The sequence below is a fragment of the Oryzias latipes genome, chromosome 21, assembly GCF_053564925.1.
Source record: "Oryzias latipes strain Hd-rR chromosome 21, Olatipes_Hd-rR_3.1".
Taxonomy (NCBI): domain Eukaryota; kingdom Metazoa; phylum Chordata; class Actinopteri; order Beloniformes; family Adrianichthyidae; genus Oryzias; species Oryzias latipes.
In genome coordinates this window covers 26,063,685-26,090,689 of record NC_136257.1, presented here as the reverse complement: position 1 = coordinate 26,090,689, position 27,005 = coordinate 26,063,685, and the positions used below count along the sequence as shown (strand labels likewise).

Here is a 27,005-nt window from a genome sequence, read left to right as displayed (position 1 = left end):
ATGAACAATGTTGTTTATGACATTGGCTCAACTGTTGTACAGATGCAGAACAATGTATTGCAGGAGTAAACAACAGCTGAAAAAGGAAACTTGTCAGACTGTTTTTCAGATGAGACTTTTGTGAATTATGACTTCTAAATTACTCTCACAGGGTTTAACTTGTAAGCTTTTATGATCTAAATGATCTGTTGAAGATTAATTTTCATCTTGTCAACAACATATTGAATTTATGTTACATTGATTCTCCTGCTGGAAGATAAACACAGTTTGTGTAGATAGTCGATGGTTTTATTTGTTTATTTATTTGCTTAGTTGCCCGTATTGGCTGGAGAAAAAAACTTTGTATAGTCGTATTCTATAGCAGTGCTTCCCAACCTTTTTGGCTTAATGCCAGACAATATTTTCATGGACCGGCCTGTACGAGGCAGAAGTGGGCGTGTGATTATTTTTTCTTAGCCTCCAGTTAACTTCTTTGGGTAAAGCTTAAAAACTTTCACTTGTTGTTGTTCACATTTCACATCAGGGGTCACGACGGAGAATCAGCCTTCACTGATTGGCACGGGTGGTTTGACAGAAAGTTTTACGCCGGATGCCCTTCGTGACACAACCGTGTGTTTCATCCGGGCTGGAGACTGGCACAGGGAGACCTAGACGTTGATCCCCAATGTGGTTACATAGTTAAGGAGTAGAGTGAAGAGTCTTAGGACCCACACTGGATTGTGCCCCCTGGCAATTGAACCCTGATTTCCGGCTTGCTAGTCCAGCAGTTAACCAAAATGAAAAAAACAAACAAATCGCTACTAAAACTGGCATTTTTTAAATATAACATCAACCCTAAATCCACCATTTGAGCTTCTTTAATAACAGCATTCTTGGTAAATTTGACAGCCGGTTGCTGAATATTATGTATTATTATTATGACGGTGAGAACCACTGTTGCTATAATCCAGACTCCTGGTTTTTGTCTGTTAAATGCAGCTTTTAGTAGAAGTCGAAGGCTCTTCTTCTGTTTCCTCACTGGCTGTTTTCTTCAAAAAGAAACTTTCCAAATACATTTGGTTTTTGTTAACTTTGCTAGCTTGGGGAGTGACTTGACCTCTGTCAAGAATGCATCAGAGATGGCGAAGACAATCCAGTAGTTTTCCAAAATAAGACTTCCTTCAGAATTCGATTATAAATAAAACTGATCGAAAATGCAGGTTGTGTCTTTTTTTTCTCTGCAGCCCGGTTCCAACTGTCCCACACAACCCGGGGTTTGGGGACCGCTGTTCATTAGGATTTATATTGGTCACAAGGCTCCAAATTTATGTTAAATAATTACCTGATAATAAACAGAAAACATAAACTTGTGGGTTTTTTATGCTTTGTATTGGTTTGTACATACTTGACCTTAATAAAAGGTCATTTTGGTTCTTTCTCCATAGGGACTGAGACATGAAAGTCAAAAGTAGGTTGTTTAATCTATGAAAAGGGAAAGAAGGGTATGCGTCTGCGCTTCTTCTATTCCGAATCAATGGTTGTGATCAGTTCTTAGTGGATGCATTTGTGCTTCTGCTGAGAGATGCAGTTTTGACCAAACATTGCCTCTGCTTGTCAAAGCCAAGCCATAGTGAAACAAAGCCCCCTCTAATGCCTGGTTGGATCTATCTTTAGCTGCTTGTCTGCCACTTCTGTCTTGTGACAACATCTGACTAGACATGATGTGCAACTTAAGAGGGTGTTTGCCTTTGCACGGCTCCTGAGGATGGTTCAGTGTGAAGCCGTTCAAGGGGAGCGGTCGTGTCTGCCGCTGCCCCCAGCTGGTGCCCTCTCAGTTAACCCTCTGCCCAGAGGACATTTGGACTAGAGGAGTGTCTAATAGTGAATGTCTGTACATGCTAAACCATAAATACTGAGTGAGAAGTAATGATCAGTGCAAGTCTCATGGGGTTCCAGGTCTCTAAACTTCCACCAGCTGCTACCTGTAGTGCAGTCATTTGCCATGCTCCACTTAGCAAACTGCCGACGAGAATGGCTCGTCTGCTCCTTTCTTATCCAGGGGGGGAGAAAGTCAGGGTGGTGGGGGCGGTGCTTTCTAGGCATGCTTCCCACCTAGATCGAATATCCACTCTGGACCTCACATGCATCCACTTGGCTTTTTATGACATACTTCTCATCAAAGCCAGACATAGTGCTACCACTGCTGATTATGTTGCGTGTGTCCCTTCTAAATGTGCTGTACACAGTGTTGGGGAAATCCATACATAAATCTTCACAGAAATGATATTGGGGCACCGTCCACAAGGATGTAAAGCACTTAAATATTTCATAGCTATTCTCCTCAAGGTCAAACAGGCGGTACATTTTGCTTGTAAATTTATTTTCTTGGCAATGATAAATTGAGTATTGTATTTTTCATATATGTCTACCACCTGCTTTTTTTTGTCCTTATCATTTATAAAATGCCAGAAAATAATTTGAAAAAGTGTGACATGAAAGTCAAAAGTAGGTTGTTTAATTTCCGAAAAGGGAAAGAGGGGCATGACTGGTAGGATTCAGCTTGATTCAGTTCAATACTTCAATTCCCAAAGGAATCTCATGTGGAGTGGATCACTTAATGATTGAAAGAAAAATGGAAAAAACAAAGTAGACAAAAGCTGTTTGCAAAGTTTTTACCGTATTTTTAGGACTATAAGTCGCCCTTTTTTTCATAGTTTGGCAAGGGGTGCGACTTATACTCCGCAGCGACTTATATTAGAAATAAATTGAAATAAATACATTGTTAACCCTCCTGTTATCTTCATTTGTGAGGAACAGAGATGATGTTCCTGGGTCAATTTGATGTATGAGGCATGTTAAGTGTTAAGAGTATGTTAAGTGACTCAGAGAATCAGCAAACTTTTTTTACAGTAAGATTTTGAAGGCTAAAAACATAATATTCTATTTTCCAATGATTTCATAGATTCAGTAATGCAATAAAAATGACAACTGTTTCTACAAATACAGGATGAAAACAGAGTATTAGTTGGACAATGATGCTTCATGAAAGGAATAAATAAATATGAGAAATAATTACTGTGAAATTATGAGATAAACAGTCTGCTATGATTGTGTCATATGAGGTTGTGCAAGTTATTAGTTCTTGGTCTCAGATTTTGTCAAATAAATTTCCCGTCAAAATGCGACTGATAGTCCAGTGCAACTTATCTGTGTTTTTTTCTACTTTACAATGCATTTTTGGGCTGGTGCGACTTATTCTCCGCAGCGACTTATATATTTAAAATCGGTAAATATGCTTAATACATTTCAAAAGGGGATTTCTCCAGTTTTATACTGTCTAGACTAGGCCTGCACAATATACCGCAAATTTATCGTTATCGCAATATCAAGCCGTGCAATATGCATATCGCAAAAGACAGCAAATTTGCAATAAATGGTTACCTTAGATGTGGCCAAACAATCTTATGGCAGCTTGAAGTGTTTAATGGATTGAAAGAATCCCTTTCTGCATTTGAACAATCAGATGGACCCCTTCACGTTGTTAACTAATCGGATGGCGCCCTATTATGTTGTATGTTCGCCTCCTATGTCAACAAGGGTCATTTGTAGTATAATTTTTAAACTGTTGTAATGGAATGGGAATAATATTTTTGGTTGTTTTGCTAATTGTTTATATACCGCAAATTATATCGTTATCACAATATTAATTACTAATATCGCATATCGCGAGTTTTCTTCATATCGTGCAGCCCTAGTGTAGACATTTGCTCTTTATTGAATTTAATCTGAAATGACAAGGTATCAGACTTAACAGGTGACATTTGAGTTAAGATTTGACAATAGGTAGAGTCGGCGCATTTTATTAGCAGATACTTCAGTGTTTATTTATTTATTTTCCCTCCCAGCGTTTTCTACATTTTGTTCCTCAAATTGTCTGTTTTGCATAATGTTGAGGAATATTTCATAATATAACAAGTCAATACTTCCACACAAGTGCCAACTTGCTGGGATGCTGAAATAAAATATCGACACTTTCCAGAGGAGAAAATCCTGCCATTCTTGCTGGCTTTGTGAAACTTTTCCATCTTTAATCCTGTCCCTTTTTCACTTCACGCTGTCTCTCCAGGGATGAGAAATACCATCTTACCACAGTACTTTGCTTTCATTGTAGACATTTTATGTGAGTGAGAGATCACTTCCCCTTGAACCTGTCCTCATTCACCCAAGGACACATTTTCACCCCCTGCTTATTTAAAACGCCGACATGTCTTTCATTATGACATCTGACGTGACCCAATATGCGACAGGAATAAAAGTTACTTTGGTTTTTTTGATGGATGCAGGTTCTGAATGGAAAACAAACTTGGCTATTAAGTACACCCCCCCCCCCACACACACACACACACACCCTCTGGGACTTTATTAAACCATCTCTGTGTGAGAAATATAGAGTTGAAATTCAGAGCCGATGTTTGCATATTTTGACAGCTTTGTTTTATTTCCATTAGAAACAAAGCTCCGTTATATTAATGTGTTATGATGAATTTCTTCTAAAATATATCTATTTTTGCACAAAAATGTCTTAAAGATACACCTTGATAAATGTTTGGTCTATTTTAAAATGATTCCTATTGGTCTTTTAATTGTGATTATGGCATTTTTAGCTAAAATCCAAGAAACCTGTTGTTTTATTGAACATAGTTTCTGCAGAGTGGCAATAGTTCAGAAATTTTCCTCTGAGTTGTTGGCGAGGAGCCAACATTCTCCCTCCCTTCCCATCATCCACAACCGAGCTATCTGATTTACACTCTCTTCTGCTGGCTTACAGCCCCACATAATATTACCAGTGCTACAAAAAGGGTGAGCGATAACTGAGCTATCCAGCCATACAGTTTTCAGCCAGATGTCAGCTCAGACGAGGAAAACAAAGACGTACTTGGATCTATATGCATCAGGATCAGGCAGCGCAGGGAGCTTTTGGCAGGTCTGGTGTATTTTTTATTTTTTCAAATGACGTTCACACGTTCATGATTTACAATGATTTGAAATAACAAATACTCAGAAACACAATTTTAAGCTTAATTTTCTTTGTATATGCCCTCCATCTTTAGAAAAATTCCACAGGAAGATCTTAATAACACCAAAAACACAATCAAAGTGGGTCTTCAAGAAACTTAAAAATGTCTATCAACTCTTCAAAACTGACTATATTGTCGCATGTGGTTTTGGCCTAGTTAAACTAGAATGGCAAGATTAATATCCTTGTGTCTGCTGCTGAGACACTTTCCACTCAGATAACAGTAAATTACCAGAGCTACTCAACAGTGCAGACCCATTTAGAATAATTGATCATCATTTTTGGTTCTTATTGTTGGCAATATTTATTCAGATTTTACAGAAGTAAAAAAGTGTTTCCTCATTAGATAATTGTGTTCTCTCTGACAAAGCATCAGCAGGGACACAAAAGTCTGCTTCTTAAAGGCAGAAAAGGGTAGGAAAGCAGTTTAAATGTGTGAAATGAGATGTTATAACATCAACCTTTTCCTTTTTTTAAATCAGATTTCTTCATTTCTAACTTATAGCCATCTGTACTGTTTTATGAACAAAAGCATGTCGTCCATTCTGAGTCAAGGTACTGGGTAACCTCAAACAAAACAGTTCTAAGTCATCCTAATGTAAAACAATCCATATTTTCAATATAAAAGTACATACTAATAATGCACATGACAATTTTTACATCACTAATTATAAATACATTTTTTCTAATTCGATATTGAAATTATGCTCAAAGATGGATATGGGTTTCCTGATTTGACAAGTTTCTGATGACCTCCCACTCTGTCCAACTCTTTCTAAAGTCTTTGGTTTTGACCCAAAAATATTCCTCTACTTCTGCAGGTGTCCTTGTTCCTTGGTTACCTCACTTGTTTTATTAAACAAGTTGGAGTCCGCTTGCAAATTATAAATTATTATAGAAAATTGCTACAAAAATGAAATTTGTTTCATTTAAACTTAAACTTCTGCATAAATTACTGGAAAAAGGAAAACTCACTAAAATCATCAATTTGACTTTTAACACCATGAAAGCAAATCTTCTAGAGGTTCAGTGGTGTAATATTTAGGTGAGGTACATCACTGCTTTTACTTACAAGAATTCAATTTACAAGTTAGTTGCACTACATTAAAAATATTATTCCCTATTCACTTTAGAATTCAAAATTGTATTTGATATTAAATATCAAAAAAAGTGAAGGGGTGTGGGTTCTAAGTAGCGGTAGTCAGAGCAGATTGCATCCACAAATTCTTGATTAACAAAATAACTATCAGTGCTGGTTCAACAAAAAACACTGGAGCCTTCTTTGACAGCTTTTAAATTTAGTCTCAAGTAATGCTCCTGCAGTTATGCTGGATTAATTCTTATAAGTGTCAGCCAAAGGTGTTACTCTAAGCAGCTGTGACATAATTTACAGTTTTTTTTCCCCTTTATTTACGATAAAACGGAAATTATGTTTTATTTTACATCTCTTTATACTAATTATCCTTTGTGGAATAATGTGCTGAAAACACATTTAGTACTTTCTTTTGCTGTATTTATTGCAGATTTGACTTAGTTTAATTTAGCTGCTAACTCACATCCTGTCTAAGTGTGGGAGGAATCTCTTTGTGATCCTACTATTCTTACTTTCTTTCTTTCTCAATGTTTAGAAGGTCATTTTTTTGGCCCATTTCTATATGACGGAGGCTTAGAGGCCGTCACTTTTAGCTACAGTCTTTAAATCACTTCAGAGGCTTTAATATTTCTTTAATATTTGAACATACAACGTCTTTCCGCACAAGGGGGTTGTTCTTCATCCTCCCCCACACTCGTAACTCTTGGTGCAGAAATAAATAAACATAACAGGTAAAATACTGGTTAAAAACAGAGGAAAACAGCTAGACAACAAAACACATGGACAAAAACTCACACTTAAACCCCAACCTGCCAAGATAGGCAAAGAAAATGGTATCCCACAATTCCTTGCGCTGCCTTACGTTATGACATCATTACGCATTGACAGCTTCATATCAAAATGACACCAACTTAATTGAATTAATTGATTGAAAGTAGAATCACTAATCAGACAACTACGTGTTATTTTTAAGTTGACTGAACTAAAAAAAGAAGGATTTATTTTCACCAAACTAAATTATTAAGTTAGATCAATGTAAAAAAGTTAATCTTTCCAACTACAGCCCAAATACTCTTTTTAGAGTGTAATTGGATTAATAATTTTGCTATCTATTAATCTATCCATCCATGCTCCTTTTTGCTTTTTCTAATATTTTTCTAAAGATGGTGTACTATAATCCCTCTGCTTAAGTTTGTGTAATATTTACTTTTAAGTTACCTTGTGTGTCTGTATTTTGTACTTTTTATATTCCTTCTAAGGTCATCCAACACTTAAAGGGAATGTTCCACTGAGTTGCAGAGAATAGGGAAGGAAACAGACACGGGGGATTAAAATTTAAACTAAAAAAACTTGCATGCCTCAGATGCCTGGATGCAGTGGTATTAACTAATATTACCATCCTGCTAATGCATAAAACTGCACCATACACAAGGCTTTTAGTGTGCATAGCGTGAAATCTGCTTTCAGTTTCTGCTTCAGCGTTTTAAATACTTATTTACAGCAACATTTAACTCTAACCTATTGATTCAGTTTTAATAAGGTGGAGAAACAAGAAAGGCGCTGTGATCTTGTTTAGGTTCAGCTCTAATAAGGGGCCACACAATATGTTATTTCCACACAAGGTGCTCCTAATACTGAAACTGAGGCAAGCAATCTTTACTTATTTATATAGTTGGACTATTGATCCAAACCTCTGCAGACACGATAATGGGTTATTAATTTGCTTGAACAGCATCTTTTGTTTCATAGAAAGGCTGGAGGTTTATTACTAAAGAGGCCATAGTCACACAAAAGCCACAATTCTCTCTATTTATCTCTCTAGCTATAATTTTTTACAAAGTAAATGACCTTTTAGAAAACCCTGAAGAGGTAACAAACAAAATTCAATTCAAAATACATTGATTGGATAGAAGTCTTTAATTCCAAATATCATACCTGCAAATCAATATTTTATTGATTTACAATATTTGTGTGAGCTGGTTAAACACACCACCATAAATGAATTGTCCAGTAGCATCAAGTTTGTTAATAATTATACTGAAAAACCAAGATGGATAAAATGAACAGGTTTTTTCTTGAAATCTCCCAGAACTGATTTACTTGATTTCCCTTCCAGTCACAGAACACAAGGTTTTAATTTTTGAATAATTAGCAGCAGATTTAGTTTTAGTTAATTCCCCCATTAAAATTCAGACTGGATTTTTTTCTTTCTGTTTAGATTTTTGCCCATCTTCCACCTTCATTTCACCTCTTGATTTTGTTGTTTTTTTGTTCATACTTTAGTTCAGGTTTGGGCTGCACGGTGGTGTAGTGGTTAGCACTTTCACCTCACAGCGAGAGGGAGACTAGATTAAATCCCAGTTGGGACCTTTCTGTGAGGAGTTTGCATCTTTTCCCCATGCGCGCATGGGTTTTCTGCAAGCATGTCTTACCTCAGTCAAAAAATACTGGTAAGTTGATGATTCTAAATTGTCCGTTGTGTGGCTGGTGACCTTTCCAGGGTGAACCCCACCTTCACCCAACAGAAGCTGGGATAGGCTCCAGCAACCCCATGACCCCTACAGGATTGAACGGATGGATGGAGAGTCTAAGGCCGAATTCCTTCCCTTCTAGAGAGATATGGAAAAATAGTGTCATCAAATTTGGACGGTACTACCACTCGATGACGGGATCAATATTTGCCAGTGAGCTAGGTTAGCGAGTAGTTGCCAGCACTCGGAAAATACTTAACATTGGTTTTATAGCTTTAAAAAATAATGTGAAAACAAAAAGTCATTAGTTACATTTAAATGTAAACTTGTGTGCTTCAGAGCACACCCATGTGAAGAAATGCTTTTCCCCTCTGCCCCAAAACGCGATGCGGATCACCCTCATCCCGGTGGATCTCCCTCCCGGTGGAGGGATAGCCAGCCCCAAGTCACTACCGCTCCTCCTTAAAAAACAAGTCCGGACACCACTACAGCTCCAAATGCCCTTATAATTGGAGCAATAGGGAAGAGCCAGAGGTGTAGGGGATGAGTTTGGATTCGGCCTAAGTTTTTTTTTTAATTTTCTTCTATTCTTGTATTGAATTATATTTCTGCCACAAGCCTTAACATCTTCCTTTTAGGACCTATAAATCCATGACACAGGAACACCACCACTGGGGAAATTTTGGTATAAGTATGCCCATAGTATTGCTTGACATTAAATTCCACAGTATGGAGACTAAAAATTAAATTTTTCCATTGAATTACAGTATCCCCCCATATTCATGGGTGTTAAGGACCAGAGACATCCATGAATATGGAGGAACCCCCCACCCCCACCCCCACCCCCACCCCTCCGGCTGAAAAATGTCCTTCACCAATCCTTCTGAAACATATCTGATGCTTTGTAAAACATTTCTGATGCTTTGTAAAACATTTATTAAAGAACATCTGAATATTGCTCAACATTAAGATTTTTATTTTTATTTTTATTCAGAGCAATAGTACTTAGGTTCTGTGATGAACCAGAGGAGTCATGTGACTGAAATAATATCCGCAAATACGTGAAACTGCAAATATTGAAACGCAAATACGCGGGGATTCACTGTAATTGCAATCTGACTTGATTGATTACCTTTGAAAAAGTGGCCTCACTTTTTGTGTTCTTTAACTTAGCAAAACTACTTTGAGAACTTTTTGGATAGAGTTTTGCAGATATCTACAAAAACAAGAAGTATCATTTTTATCCTGCATGGTTACTAAAACAATGCTTTGTTACACATGCAAGAAAATGTGCAACCCTGCGAATGTGTCACGTCTTATGGGAGAACTCACTTCTAAATGTAGATGATAACTATTTAACAGATCAGCTCAGTGAGATTTCACACTAACATCTTCAGGCCAATGGAAAAACATATCAAGCTTCTTCCAGTTCAAAGAGCAATAACCTTGAATGAGACTGGCGCATGAAAATTATTAAATGTGTTACTTATCTTAATTTTCTTTGATATCTATTTTGCATTTAAGTGTCATTATGAACCCTTTACAGCAAGACTTTTTAAGTTTTGAAAAATCACCCTATTTTTGGGTAGCTTTGGGGTCCCTGACATATTATCAATCCTTTCATCTTCTGCTGTTTATTCCATTTCGGGGTCACGGGGCTGCTGGAGCCCATCCTGGCCACTTGTGGGCGAAGGCAGGGGACACCCTGGACAGTTCCCCAGTCTGTCGCAGGGCTGCAATCACACACCCATTCACTCTCACACCTAGGGACAATTCAAAGTTGCACTTGTTTATGAAGCATGTTTTTGCCTGATATAATTTCTAAAATTGATCATCACTCAACCCCCCCCCCCCCCCCCCCCCCCCAACAATATATTGATTTGTTGCTTTCATCATTTTTACTCGGTGTGAAACTTGAGGAGGCGATTGTGATCAGGTGCAGAAAATGCAATTTACAACAGAGTTGTAAATTGCATTTTCTGCTCAAAAAAAGGAAAAAGATATTAGAGATCAATATTTGTCATAGGACCAGTATGCATTCACACACACACCCGCACACACACAAAATTACTGTTCCAACTGACCCCCTCATTGAACCCTGAGTTCATAACTGTCCCTCAAACCTGATTCATGAATCCATTCTTCCAGTTCTTTACTGTCATTTTCTGAAACCTTTGAAAAAATGTGCTTTTTTTATCCAATGGTGAGACAGGAAAATGTGGTTTGTTGCCTTGAGGCAACGCTTTGTAGTAGAGGGTTAAACAACTCATTCACGGAGAACAAAAAATATGCAAACAAACACTACAATCTTAAACTGTCAAGTAAATAGCTACTGTCAAGTAGCTATTTGGCTTGCAGTTATTTTTCAATTATGCCTTTATTTTGAGAATGATAACAATAGGATGTCTTATTTTGATGGGATACCAACAAGCTTTCAAGATTTAGGCTAAATAACATTAAAACTAAGATTTATTTTTAACTTTGAAGTGCACTAATTTAGACAAATGTATAACCTTTCTTTTGGAGAAACTCTACTGCTAAAATGTGAATAAAAATGTATTTTCATGACATTAGAAACATTTGAAACTATTTCAAAGATTCCTCATAATAATAATAATAATAATGATAATAATAATAAAAGAAAATTAGCCTACTTTTTTTTCCCTGTAGATCCATGTGACAAAGAGAAACTAGACTGTCACAAGTAATATTGATCTGGTTTGTACTGAGTGAGGTTTCATCTGTGAACCCATAAAAGGTTTGTCAGGGGGAACCAGGCAATATAGAGAATCACAGAGAGCATCTGCTGTGCATCTGTTTGACCAAATACAGAGGAATGCTTTAGAGAGGTGCCATACCTTTCTGGGTTATGAGCAGAGAAATGAAACAACCTGGGTCACGGTTTAGTTTGTTCACTTTGAACTTTTTGTAAAGTTCTGACGTGAAAACAATCTGTATTTGAACATTTTGAAGTCTTGCTTATTTATTTATCTTTTTTCAATGAAATACTTCCCCTAGTTTTATTGTTTTATATATATTCTTACAGTCATTCTGAGAATAATTTTTTTTTGTATGTCTTGTAAGAAAAAATACTTGTAATTTCTACCAATGCTGTCCATGAAGCTGACGGTTTTGGAAAATGTTGCTGTCATACCTGAAAAACTACTTTACCCAGACCTAGTTTGATGTGTGCTTCACTTGTAAGACTGAAAATTGTCAGTGGTCTGTATTTGATCTGTTTCTTAGGTTTGTAATGTAGAAAATTATTAGACAAGTGTTGAACAAGTGTTGAACATCTAGTAAAATACCTACTAGTTACCTAGTAGTAGCTACTTAGAGCTACTCAGATTACTTGCAATTAAAAAATAAAAATAAAAGTTTGAGCTCAGTTTTGTGGTTTATATTGAAACTCTCAAAGTTTTTAAATAATTTGATCCAATGTATAACTATATCTGCTCAGGAAAGAAACGTATGCTCTGTCTGTCAGTTTTTATATGAAAGATTTTAGTTATTTTGAGTAGAAAGAAAAAAAACTTGGCGTATCAAGTCAATTTGTTTCGTTAATTGATTATTTTACTACTGAGGTTAAAATGGGGTCACATACTTTTCGATACAGTAATGTGTTTAAAGTTTATTTTCATGTAGGCACCACTAAGGCACACAAACTACTGTTTTCAAGTTTTTTTTCTTCTATAATGAAAAAGCTCCACCTAAAACCTAATTGGCCATTTATTTAGTCATGCATGAACTTTATGGAATTTAAAATGTTTTGCCTTCAGTTCTTACCATAGAGGGGGTTTTTGTCCTGAAGATGATTAAAGGCTCTCAATTTGCAGCACATGTGATGTTTTCAGTCTTATCTGATCAAAATGCCTTCGGCCACACATGAGCTGTCTTTCAAACCCACAAATTTGTTTCCTTCTTGAGGCAATGATTGTTTTTCCACACAGAGGGGTCCTGCAGACAGATTGGCTGTGGAGCTTCACGTCCTGTCTGTGGATATATCAGAAATACTTTTTTTAAAAACTCTCTGATATATGATTTATTTGCTTAGTTTGGGTAGTGAGCTCTTTGTTAAAAGATGCTACAGTGCTAAATTTATTCAGCTTTCAAATAAAGAGTTTTATCATGTTCTTAGCAGTCAGAGTGAAATGTTGTTGATACAATTTCTTTATGAAGTTTTCATGTTTAATGGCTCTGCTGGTTTTTGGACGTTCTTACATAAACCAGGGTTATATCATATTTTATCCAGAGGCTGGTGAGTCAGACTGAAGCCAGTTAACCCCAACCAACAATTGTTTAAAGAATGTTACATTCTTAGAAAGAAAACTAGCCAATTTTCAGGGCGTATTCAGACTGGCCACATCTGGTTTGTTTGAAGTGAACCAGAGTTTTTTTCCTCCTAATAATCCGGAACAAATTTTCAGTCGGAATACCCCGAAGCGGACCCTAGTCTGGGACCAGAAACCGCCTCTGGACCCATCTTTCAAGGGATCTTAGCTTGTCTCCAATCGGACTGAGCTTCGGTTGGCTCTGAGATGCCTCAGTCTGAATCACCTCAGTTTCCGGAGCGGAAAAAACTGGACCAAAACGGCAACCATAGTGTGGTGGTTACGTGATGTAAACAGAAGGAAAGAAGCAACCAATGAGCCGCGGACAAGTATAAAATACCAATGGTCGTGTTATCAAACAGAAAAAAGGGTCCAACTCCTTACTTGTTAGAACATTGATGTTAACACAACAATGTTCTCGTTATGCTGCACGTGCCCAGTGCTGCTGTGACATCATCCTAAAAGTGACCTTGTTGTTCCTCAACAGAACTCTCTTAAAAACAATGTTATAACACCACAATGAAAAACAGCAACTCATTGAAATGTGGTCGGATTAATTCAGGCTCATTAAAACCACTTTTAACGTGATACACATTGCCTTTCACTGTTTTCTTGACAATCTATATGTCAATAATTACTTATCGGCCAGTAACCGTCTTGCAGCATTACTCACACTTTTTTTCTTTTCTTTCTTTTTTCTAACTTGTTCTGTCCAACAACTGAGCAAACAGATGAGAGCTGAAGGCGTTTTGTGTTGGACAGGTTTTACAATTACAAAAAGAGGTTATATATCTTCGGATAGCCAGAGTGTAAATTTGTATAAACCCCTTTTTGTTTTTTTATTATTTTTTATTTACTTGTTACATTTAGGGAGAGGGGAAAAGTGTGAGAGGGGGGGGGGGGGGGGGTGAAGAGAATAAAAGGGAGAGAGGGGGAGAAAGTGGGGGATACAAGCGCCAATTTGAATAGGTTATTATTTTTAGCTGTGTAACAATTATACCAGATCTGCTGAAAAGACAAATATTACATCCGAAGCAGGAAAGTCCTCTTGACAGCAGTCTGAATACACACCAGACGCAAGGATCAGGAACAAATGATTTTTTCCAATCTTAATACAGAAGATAAAATCAAATGTATTACATTTGCAGAGGACACTTTTTTGCCCAGAGAATACAGCTTCAATCCGGTTGAAATGCACTGCACTGTGCCTCTAAAAATAACATTCAGAAAAAGAAAAACTACTTTGAGCAAGTGGCATCAGGTGTTGAAGGTGAAAACAGTCTCATTAGGTCATGCTATAGGTTTCCATGGCAGTGGTCATCTTCCACACTGCTGGAGTCTGACTGCTGAGGTCCTCTGTGTCCATTAGTCGGGCCTCAGGTCTGCGTCAGCCTCAGTTAACTCTCATTTCACTTCTCCAAATATACATTTATGTATTTCTATTTCAAAGATTCAAATCTTTTTTTTTTTTTAACATTTATGTCACCTTTTTTACCTCTTGGCATTTTCCACTTTCTAGCATTCTCAGATGAAGTTCCAAATAATAAAAAGACCTTTTATGTTTTCTACTCTTTTAAACTTGGTGAAAGAATAAATATTCATAATAAAGTGTATTCTAACATTAGGCATTGTTCACATTAGCCAAATAAATGACAATGATACATATAAACTCAAAACCATTGATCCTGACATGAAGATTCAGCTCAATTGAGGCATTAATTATAGTTTCTAAATCCACACGGATAGCCACAAAGAAATCCCTGACATATTACTCCACTTGTTTGGCATTCTGTAAAGGAATATACCAGCATTGCTCATTATTATTAGTCTAAAAGAACAAACTTTAGCTCTGTTAGAAGAACTTCTACTACATACAAATCTTTAAAGTTGACAAAAACTTTGATTGTCTTTTTGATTTTGCAAAACCAACATCTGTATCTACTCTGCCCATAGAGGAAATGTGATACCATGCTTGAAATTTAAAAGTTCATTGCCAATGCTAACCTCAGAATATGTAACAATGGAAATGATTTAACCACATCTTTTTCCGCCTTATGTAATAACGACCACAACAACCCACGCTGTGATTGTGACATACAGCTAAAACCTCAAAATACAAAGGCATTTTCCCACAGATTGATATGTTTCTTCTTGTTTTGATCTGCAGGAACGCAAACGGCATTTCTAAAGATAATATAACAAAACAAATGTTTATGAAACCCTTTCACGGACTGAGTTGAATTTATCCGTGCCTCTTAAAGAGGCTGGCTCGTGGAAAGGAAATTATATTCCTCATAAAGTTTTAATTAACTTGAATATTTCATCAGTGCAATTAATTATGTAATTTAAGACTATTAATACAAAGTATGATATTTGCCCCCAAAATGTATTTTTAAAAAGATGCCATCTGTGTTTGAAGCTATCTGACTTTTGCAGCTCTTCAAATGACCACTGAAAGCTTTCAATTTCCCATTCATTCCCATGTTAAATAAGCCACATTTTGCACAAAGATTTACCTTATTAAACGTTTTTTTTAAATAAAAATAATTAAATAATTTTAATTTATTGTCAAGTTTCTATATTTTTAAAGGGTGTTATCCCCTTCTCTGCTTTATTTCTCATGGTTACAATATCTTTACTCAAGTAGCAAGCCTTAATTAGCCTTAAAACTACACATTTAGTTTTAACTAGACAGCAGACTGTCTGAGAAAAAAACATTTTTCCTGTCAATTTTTTTTAAATTCACCAAACTACACCTGCTAGAGCACAAACCTCTTCACATTTGATATAATCCAAATGTATGGAAGCATTTGTGTCTCATAATTTAAAAAAAAAGTCAAAACAAGAAATGTTTTTTTTATTTTCAAAATGAAGCTGAAAAACCTGCATTTAGGTCGTAGCACAGTGGCATTTTGGGAAATGTACGGTAACCGTAGTCTTAAAGGGAACCCACTTACTTGCAAATTAAACCTTGTTCAAAAACGATTGTGCTCCTTGTTCACTGTAGTATGAAATACAGTTGTTCAACTTTACAACTAAAATAATCTTAGTGGCAGCCTAGTAGGCTCTTACTTTTTTTTTTTTTTTTTTTTTTGCTTTTGATTTTGAGCTTAATACAATAATACTCCATGAACTGGACTAACTGCTTTTTTCACTTTTTCAAACCATTCCTATTTCCTTGTCTGGCGTTCGGTAAAATCAGTTTTATTACAGTCTTTATATCCACTTTAAAATAGTACCTCAACATTTTAGCCTTGACACATGTGGCTATACTGTAAGCCTCCTCTCTTCCTCACTGATAGATCTTTAATCAAACATCCCTAGCTTCCTATGAAGTCGTCTTTGACCCTTCATGGCTTGCCTTTGTCACAAATAATTTGGCTTCTTTCCCACACCTGCTTCACCCTTTCACCCTTAAATAGTTGAGCCTAGGTGCTTAGCCTCCTACACCTTCTTCGCCTCCATGCTCCCTGCAAGTTATACATCTCTCCTTTTTACTCACACATCTATTTCTCTTGACTTGCAGGGTTATTTCTAGAACAAGTCCAACTTGTGTTTTAAGAGGAAACTAAAAGGAAATCGGGATAAAGGATTTGAGAAATTATCAAGAATCTCAGTCATGCTGGTTTCACTGTTTAGGAAAAAAATGAGTTTAGTTTCTAGAATTCATTAAATGATTAAAATGTACTTTTTGATAATTTTCAAGTCAAGTTTCTGTTAAACTAAATAAAACGTCTCACAGAATTACTCTTAGTATTTATGAACCAAGACTCTGGTCAGTATTTAATTTACTTAAAATTGTAAGACTTTGACTTTTTTCATTAAAATACCTGTATATTTTAGGAAAACATAAAATGTGACAAAAAAGAGCAATAGAATGAAATGCTGTTAACTATAAGAAAATTGTGGAAAGTCCTCCTTTCATTCAGAAAGGGACACCTTGCTAGTATCGGGTTGAATGATTGATCATACAAAAGGGCGCCTTTAGTAAAACATTCCTTAGAGAGTTTGGTCCATATTGACATGACAGCATCACACAGTTGCTGCAGATTTGTCGGCTGCACATCCATTATGCCAATCTCCCATTCCACCACATCCCAAAGGTGCTCTATTGGGTTGAGATCTGGTGACTGTTTAGGTCATGAGTCCAGTGAACTTATTGTCATTTATGTGAATCCTTTTATGGTCATGGTCAGCAAACATACTTGTAGGCTGTGGTGTTGTAACCATGCTCATTTTGTGCTATGGGGCCCAAAGTGTGCCAAGAAAATATCCCCCACACCACAATACCACCAGCACCCTGAACTGTTGATACAAGGCATGACGGATCCATGCTTTCATGTTGTTGACACCAATCTCCGACCCCATCATCCAAATGTTGCAGCAGAAATTGAGACTCATCAGACCAGACCACGTTTTTGAAGTATTCTAATGTCCAGTTTTGGTGAGCCTGTGGGAATTGTAGTCTCAGTTTCCTGTTCTTAGAAGTGGCACCCGGTGTGGTATTGGCTGCTGTAGCCCATCTGCCTCACGGTTGGATGTGTAGTGGTTCAGAGATTCTCTTCTGTAGACCTTGATTTGGCTGTTTAGACATTTACATTAACGAGCAGTAGGACAGGTGTGTCTAATGAAGTGGCCAGTGAGTGTGTAATCCAATAATATGAGAATATGTTGGCTCCTAGTCGAAAAGTTGACTCTTGATTCTACACATTTACTCTCTGTCCATAAATGCAGTTGGTTTAACAAAACGCTGAAATGACTTGTTCTCTTTATATTTGGCAGGACCTCATCTGCGTGTGTGTCCTCAGGGGAACACATGCTGCACCCAGGAAATGGAGGACGCATTTGGCCAACAGAGCAAACTGGATTTTGATCATCTGCTGGAAGAAACAACTGAAACACTGAGGACCACATTTGTCTCCAGACATGAAAGATTTGATGGTAAGTCTTTTTTTTTATTATAATCATCTGCCCGTGCTTTTAAATTTGATTTATCTTAATGTGTTTTGAGTGAGTTTGCTGTGTGCAGTATGCTGCAAAAAAGGAAAAATAAAAAACTCAGTGCACGTACAGGCTAAGTCTTAATTTGAAAGCGCTGACTGAAGGTCCTCAGCGGTTCCCCCTCAAGAGGAGACGAAATGCGAAAATTTCATTAAAATGTCTTGGTGTGGAGAAACCTCTTGTTGGATTAGGTAAACATGGCTTCTTGCACAACAGACTGACAGCTCAAACAGAAATATGGAGCTAGACTCTACATTATTAAAGCGGTTTGGTGGATTTGTTGTTTTTTGTGATGTTGCTTTAACCCCATTGTGACTGTTTTTACCACAGACAGTTTTAATGAGCTTTTCTATGGGTGGAGATTTGCTCATTACTGAAGCAAACTTGTCCCTATTGGTGTCCCTCTCTGTGGGGATTGGTGCTTTTTAGTTACATTTTAATGAGACAAATTAATCCCTCCTTTACCTTTTGGACTGTGTGGGAGGCAGCAGTTATCACCGTGAATAATAGCAAAGGGTGATGGAGGGAGACCTTGTGAGGCATACCCAGCTGTCAGCATCTCTAACTTTCTTGTTCTCTTTGTATCCAGATATCTTAATGAAAAACAAAACTTTTAAAAGTTTCACTTTTTAGAACTGTAATATTCTGACATCTTTGATTTTTTCTGCAATTTTTTCTTTGATGAAATGATGGATAATTAGTGCTTTACAGCAGTGTTTTTCAACGTTTTTTGAGCCACGGCACACTTTAACCCTGAAAAAAAATCCCGCGGCACACCAGCATCCAAAAAAAAAATAAAAATCAGAAATTCATGGTCTGTATTGATCGACAGCGCCCCCCCCCCCCGCAATCTCACGTGAATTTTTGTGATAATTGTGGCAGAAAAAGCAGGAAGTTGCGGCTGTTTTTTTCTAAGAGATGAACCACCAGCTAAAGGTCGTCTTTAGCTGGTATATTTGTTAGAACTGAGCGACTTTATCAGCAGAATTAAGAACAAGGAAGTGAAGACTTTAAGCACTTCTGATTGGTCAGACTGATGACATGTGATTAAGCCTTCAAGAATGATTGGCGGAGACAGTTTAAGGGGCGGGACTTGTCCTTACACAGTTATAGCTGCAGCTAAATCGCGGTACCGTGATTTTTATCAAAATGTCTTTAATAGAATTAAATAAACACAAAGAAAAAGTAATTTTAAGATCTTTTATATTCTTAACTACTCAGTGTTTTATCAGGGCCTGTTTGGATGAACAAAGAGCTGATTTCCTGGAGATGGAAAATGTTTTTAGATCAGTTAATGAGGGCAATTTCTCCACGGCGCACTTGACCATCTCCCACGGCACACTAGTGTGCCGCGGCACACTGGTTGAAAAACACTGCTTTACAGCATATTTTTACATGTTTTGTGTGACAGCTGTATGCTTTTTTAGGTCAATCTTCATGTAGTTGCAGTAAAAGCTGGGTAGTTGAGGGTTTCTTTGTCCGTTATTTACTGTAGGAAAGGTTGATTGAATGCACGTATCTTTTTTTTTGTTTGTTTCCTTTTATTAAAAAAATGTTCTTTATCCTTCCTCTCATTATAACATTTGCCAGTGGGGGCTAGGAGCCAACATTTAGAAAACAAAGACAATGGATTTATTTTTTATTAGAATTTCAACGTACTTAATGACTTTAACTGAGTTGTTTATTAGCATTAAATAAGCGGAAACAGCTGCTGCCAAAAAAATATTTAAATCAAATATTATTACGATAGCGGTAAAATACAATACCCTATTTGCAAACAAAGGCCTTGTACCTGTATACAACTCAATATCAGAGTTGTATATAAAAAGGTTTGCACAGAGATTTTATGAAGTAAAAAATAATCCAAATTTTAAAAAGAAGAACAGACCCATTCCTATGAAAATGTTGTTTTTGGTGCTTTTATTCTTGTGGCATTTTTGTAATGATAGAGGACATATAAAGAACATTAAGCTTACGTTTGTATATCTGAGTATTTCTTTATTCAAATTGTTGTGAGTTGGGAACATATGAAAAAGTACAGTTTGAAAAAGAGTGTTTTTTTGACATAGAAAATACGCTTCAATTTTACTTGCTATATTTGTTGCACCAGTAATGTTAGATTATGGGTGTAAGGGGCTGTAAGCTAACAGGAGAGCATGATAGCTCATTTATGGGTGATCGGAAGGGGGGTGGGAATGCAATGTCATTGAAAACAATACAGTTTTGTTGTTTTTTTTGTTTTTTTTCTGTGCTAAAAATAATCATTACAAGAGCACTGGGAACGATTTAAAGTAGTTCAAAAGAGGATCAGAGTGGGACTTCAAGTCTGGCTAAACTTTAAGAAAAAAATGGATTTGTTTCTTTATGTTAGCTGCCATTAGGTGTAAACACCTCAAACCCGGGTTAAACTCATAATTGTTAATACATCCATTCTAATAACACAAGGAAGAACTTAAGTAACAGACTAATTTCTTTAATTTAACTGAAGAATAGCTGGAGCTATTAAAAAAGAGTGACCCCCCGAAATGCACTTCACCCACCAAATGTCCACAGATCCTTAGAGTACACTGTTATTTTTTTTAAAATGCTGGTTTACATGAGTGGAATAAAGTTGTGAACTGCTGCTCTGGAGCAGTGGAAAATGTGTTTTACCGAAAAAAGGTAAATGTCGCAAACAAAATGAAGTGAATTAAACTGATGGCATTTACAGATAGTAACAGATATATATAAATAAAGAGCACAATGGTTCAAAGGTCCCCTTAATTGGAAGATGACATTTCCAAGAATTTTTTCTTACAAAATTTATTAAAATATAAGGGATGCCTCAGTGCTTCATACCTTTTGTGCTGGATGAACTCAAGATTTTGTCGAGTCAAAATTTCACAGTTAGTGCCCTCTGCAGTACCCTGAAGTCCAGCTTACATAGGTCCTTGTCCAAACTTAAGCTGCTGCCTCCCAGTCTGACTTTATTACTGCCTAACCTCAGCCACCTCTGCCAAGTCTGAAATGGTTCAGCTACAAGCAAAGCCTGTTGTTCTGTCAATGTTTGCAAAATCCGGCACAACATCTTCATGCATTCACACGCTGCCTGATGACCTCCCCCCGCCTCCCCTATCTGTGCTTGCATGGACCATATTTGTCGCTGCTGAGTTATAACAAAAGCCATTCACACCCGCTTCTTTTTCGCTTTGTGTTATCAGTTGATGGAATAAATCTGAACTGAAACAGAGCTTATTCAAATTCATAAATATTTTTCGATTGCAGTCATTTATTTTGGTGACATTTCCCTTGGAGCATATTGATATATGATGTACCAATTTATAGACTAAATAAGTAGCAATGCGATGTCTTTACCAATTAATTAATGTAGCACAATTCACTGTAAGTTGGCTACTATTGACACATCGTAATGCATTTATTTCCAGAATGCTTTCTTGTGCTTTGATTCTGACAATCTAAGGCAATTTTATCTTTCAAATGCATGTGGATTTATGTTTGTAGTGACATTTAGTATTTCTTTTAACCAAATTATTAAGTCCAAAATAAAGCCAAAGTCTAGTCAAGTTCCACTATGCTGCATCTTCATGCCGCTTGTGTTTTAGTCTTTTAAAGAATGGAAGTTTATCTATGGACAGCATACGCACAACACCATCTTTGATACAGTTTCCAAGTGTGTGCTCAGTTTGGGGGGGGAAAAAAATCCCCTAAGGTGGTTTTTGGTTTCGACTGCTGCTAAATAAATAAACTGAAATGCACTGAAAGACTGTGTGTCTTACTGCCACTGTGTAGTTTGTGAGTTCTTCGAGTAACAACATCTAGAAAATTTACTTTTGCAGAAAAAAATACAGATGGAGCGCATCAGTTGTGGTGGAGCTACCACTAACCAATAAAGATCTAGAGTATATAGAGTCCGTTTTAGATGCATTCACAGCAGTGACGTGAGGTGAGGTTAATGGCTGGTGAGGCACTGACGTCAGTCAGATTTACCAACATATGAACCATACTGAGTAACTTATTCACCATTTAATTGACAACAGTTAACGTGTTTTGTTTAAAACATCATTTCAACGTGTTTTTTTTTCATATACAAACTGCAGCATAGAAAAATGGACAAACGTTATTATCGTCTTACCTTTACTTGCAAATAAAGTCCATACGCTGCTCCTTTTGAAGAAAATGACTTGCCGCTTGCTATCACTTATTCTATTGTTTTTTAGCGTCATAATCTCAGGGCTCACCGGCGCCCCCTAACATGAGGCACGAGAATGTCTGGCCTCACCCAGCAGCTTTTTTGCCAGCGTTTAGCGCTCAGCACAAGAAACACGTCCCTCACATACAGTTATTTATAAAAGCAAACACTGTACATCATACACATCGGCTAAATTATGTAAACGCAGCTCATATAGTACAAGTGATTGAACCGACATACAGACAGACAGCAGTACCGTCTGACTGCATAGGTATTGCGCAATCCAAGGTGAGGCTCAGCGGGCTGGTGCCTCATCGCACGTCACTTTTTAGTATCTGAACGGCAAATGCGGGAATTCAGCGATTTTGAAAAGAAAAAAAAAACAAAAATGGTACATTTAAATGGAAAATGACTGCAAGGCACAAATTACTGATTAAATATAATAATTGAATTTATTGTTTCTCTTTTCTTCCCATAATGACAGGTGAGGCACAGCCTCACCTGCCTCTCCTGACTGCACGTCACTGATTCACAGTATTAGTGAAACCTAAAAATTACAATTTTACAAATACAAGTTTACATTTTTAACCCTACATGTGCTAATAAATTAGCAAAGCATTTAGGATGTAGTTCATCCATCCATCTTTAGAACCTGCTAAATCCCTTTCGGGGTCACAGGGATGCTGGGGCAAACCCAGAGTGAAGGTGGAGTACAACGTGAACAGGCCACCAGTATGTTGTAGGGTCACACAATCACACACACTTTCACTTGCACATCTAGGAACAATTAAGAAATGTCAATTAATAATCCATTTACAGCTGAGCTTTGGCTCCAGTGTTGATATTCTTTGAACTGCCATTTATGCAATTAATAAAATTCCAGCGGATTCTTAAGTGGACAAAAGTGCCAGTATATACAACACTTTACTTACGCAAAGTATATAGTATAAACATACATAAAGTGTTACATTTTCCTGCAATGATGCTTTTTCTTTATTAAAATTTGTTGGAATTGTGTTAATTGTGTTAAAGAGTTACAGTAATACACCGGTGTTTCCAGCGGCATCTCCGGTGTTAAATGGTCAACTGTGATTGTTTTAACTGTGGGAAGATGCAAACACAGAAAGGTTCCACCCTGGATTCAAACCAGGACCTTCTCACTGTGAGATGAGAGTAATAACCACTGCAGCCCCTCATTCAGAGTGCTGCCATATTTGGAGTTTGACTAAGAATGTGCGTCCTTGCCCGATTGTCGTCTTCAAGACATTCAGTTTCTACAAAATAACTGCAAACAATAATTTACACAATAGTGACAGTTATTTATGGAAAAAACAAACAAACAGGTAAATCTTGCTGTGATCGAGGTGTTTTGGGGTTACAATGTTTCAAACTTTACACATGCTGGGTTTGTCATAATTTGTCATAACTGTTGTAGCTATAGATGCTTTTCCATGACTTTAAGTAGTGAGACAGGTGACTATTTTAAAGTGCAAACACTTACAGGTAATACCTGATACATTTCAGGGCTTCAATGCATGTGGTCACCTCAACTGCTTTCATATTTGCAGCTTTGATCCAAATAAAAAGCATGCGGTCTCTGCACACCTTACAAGAACACAACACACAATGACTAGAGAGCAAACATGTATACACTTAAGGCAATCTTAGATCCAACAGCCCTTCAAGAACTTGGTGTTTCTTTTTATCACAAAAATCCAACTCAAAAACAACTTTTTAAAATTCCCTGAGATAGAGTGTGGGACTTTTTAAGTAACACTAAGATCATCTTTTGATTTAATTTAAAAGGGTTCCCAGTGAACTTTTAATTATGATGATATTTTTAGCTAAAATAAAACATATTAAAAAAATCTGTCATTTTCCAAGACATAGTTTCTGCAGAGCGGCAGTGGTTCATTAGAAATTCACATCTGAGTTGTGGGTGGGACTAGGTGCAACTTCAGCCCCCTGTTGATGTAAATTACTATGAAAAAACATCACCCAGGAATGATAGAAATGTGTTTTTCTGTACAGTTATTTATGAAGAAAGTAAAAAAAAAAAAGTAAGACAACAAAAGCCGTTTTTTATTGAAAGTAGCTATTATTGTTTGTCCAAAATATACACATACACACAAGTATACCAATTAGCTTTGGGCTGGAATAAAACAGTTTCTTGATATTGCCTCCAAATCTAACTCCATGCCTGGCATTTCAAGTGTTCTTATTGTCTTTATGGTGGCTTGTCTGATTCCATTAATCTGGAACTGTGAAGCACGGTGAAGGCTAACTCTCTCAGAAAACGGAATTCTCCAAGGAAAATGCTTTTTTTTAAATCTCAGAATGTCAAATTGTTGGTGTGCATGGTTTTTAAAGGCTGAAGATAACTGCTATGATCGTGTACAGGGCTGTCTTTATTCAGATACAGTAGGCAATCAGGCAAGGCAAGACGAGGCAAATTTATTTGTATAGCACAATTCGTACACAAAGTAATTCAAGGTGCTTCACAAAACAGAAAAATGCATTAAAATCCCAATACATCATAAAAATAATCAATGTAAAATTTACTTTAAAAGAAAAGAAAAAAATTGAAAATTGATTTAAAAATAAAGCAAGGAAAGGAAAGAAAAGTGCAGATAGGACCTTTCAGTCATATACACGGCTAAACAGAAATGTTTTAAGTCTAGATTTGAACATGAACACAGAAGAGGCCTGTCTTACGACTTCAGGGAGGCTGTTCCAGATTTTAGCTGCAGAATATTGAAACGCTGATTCCCCTTGTTTAGTTCTGACTCTGGGAATCAACAGGAGGCCGGCCCCTGAGGTCCTCAGAGTACGAGATGGTTCATTGACACACCGTAACTCAGCACTAACAGGGCTGTTTTAAAAAACATAAACGTAAAAGTCACTAAGAGCTTTCTTCATCTTCCTCCTGTGCACTGAAACCATGGAAGTCTTCCTCCTCAGTGTCGGATTGGAATGGCGTCAGATATTCTTCGCCACACACTCTTTCAGTGTCTCCTTTGTTGTCGCTGTCAGTGTCACTCTCATCCTGAGGCAAATTCACTCCTGAGCGTGCGCTGTCCTCTCAGTCTAGCAGCAGACCGACTTTTCCAAGCCCGTTGGTGATGGTGGATTTTTTCACACTGCTTTAAACGATTGCTTAAACTTGAAAGCTGCATCATATGCATTTCTTCTTGACTTTTCCATGATGAGGGTCTGTTCGTGCTATCCATTCACAAAGCCGGGATTTAACTTTAAACTTGCTTCTTCCTTGACACATATTCCATATTCCCCCCTGTCTCACTCTTACCCTTTCTGCTCGAGCGCCCCTAGCGGTCGTTAGAAAAAAAGCAAAAAAAGAAATCAGCCGCACCATTGAATAAGCTGCAGGGTTGAAAGCATGTGACAAAAGTAGCGACTTATAATCCGGAAATGACGGTAAACTGAAAACTGTTTTACAGTCTGATTGATTCTAAAGAGAAACTCTTATTTCAATCTATATTTTCAATTTGAAACTTTTTACATTTTGGATCAAAAGGAATTGCTAAAGAAGTCAGATAGTAGTAGGACAATGAAGCAGCCTCTTTTGGAAAAATAAGTTCATGAAACTTGTTCCAGCCCACAGCAACAGGGCTGCACGATATGAGAAAAAACTTGCGATTTGGGATATTAGTTATCACCAAAAACATAATTTCCATTTCACTGCAACAGTTTGGTTTAAAATAAGAGTCAACTTAACTAAAATTACACTCCAAATGACCGTAGTCTACATTGGAGGCAAACATCTAACATAAAAGGACTCCATCCGCTTAGTCAACAATGTAAAGGGGTCCATCCGATTGGTCGATGCCTAACTGGATTTTTTTGATTCGTTAAATTATTCAAGCTGCCATAAAATTGTTTTAACACATTTGAGGTAACCATTTATCGCAAATGTTGCCATCTTTTGCGATAAGTTTATTGCACAGCTTGACATAGCGTTAACAATACATTTACGAATTACTGTGCAGGTCTACACAGCAAGATTCTTTCAATTTTAAAGAAATTGAGACATTTATCGCTTGGTTTCTATAACTTGCAGTGTTTACAGTGATCATTTTATTGTGATGACTAAAAATGTTTCTTTTTTTTGTAATTTATTTTTAGAAAAACAACAGTGGAGAATCCACCTGTAAGCAGAGAGGAGGGAATTTTATTACCTTGAGTTTTTCCTCTCAATATCTTAAAGCTTTTCAAGTGTACCAGAGGTCAAACTAACAAGGACCCCCTGCTGAAATGAGCAAAAAGCATGAACACATTTACTTAAACTGGATGTTGAGGGGGGGAAGAGATAAAGTACTTTTGATATCTCATCCAAAGGTTTAGCAAAATATGTCCACATTTTATAAAACAGTTTGACCCAACTGCGAGTCGCAAGAGGGAAGAAGTCAGAAAAACAAAACAACTTTAATAATGAAAATCACAGGTCTGTAGCCTAGGGTCTGCAGAGGCAGGGAAACTCACCAAACACTGAATCTAAGGTGGAATAATGGAATAACAACCAACTGAACATACTGACTGAAGAAAAATACAAAATGAAAAGAGAAACATATAAGGGCAAATATAAACTAATATAGAACATATAAACTTACCAAAACCTACAGTTCAGTTTCAAAAGTAAGGACACTGAGGAGGGTGGAATGGATTTAAAAGCATAAAGTGTAATTCTTTTCGTACTGTTGAGACCCACAGATATGAAGAAAAAAAAGTTATTTTAAAAGAATAAACAATACATTGTCAAAAAAACAAAAAAAATCACATGTGGTAAAGTCAGTTACTGTGTAGAAGTTTATCAGTTTGTTGCAAAATGTAGACCAAAGCATTTAGT

At 36.9% G+C, this 27,005-nt stretch overlaps 1 protein-coding gene across 2 annotated transcripts in view; it reads left to right on the top strand.

Annotated features, from left to right (window-relative positions):
- gpc6b (glypican 6b) overlaps positions 1-27,005 on the top strand; it is a 117,941-nt gene that overhangs the window by 5,455 nt on the left and 85,481 nt on the right. For both annotated transcript variants that reach the window (XM_023950523.2, XM_023950522.2), the window contains exon 2: positions 17,734-17,892. In XM_023950523.2, the coding sequence (XP_023806291.1) occupies positions 17,734-17,892 (159 nt within the window). The remainder of the gene's footprint in view (positions 1-17,733; positions 17,893-27,005) is intronic.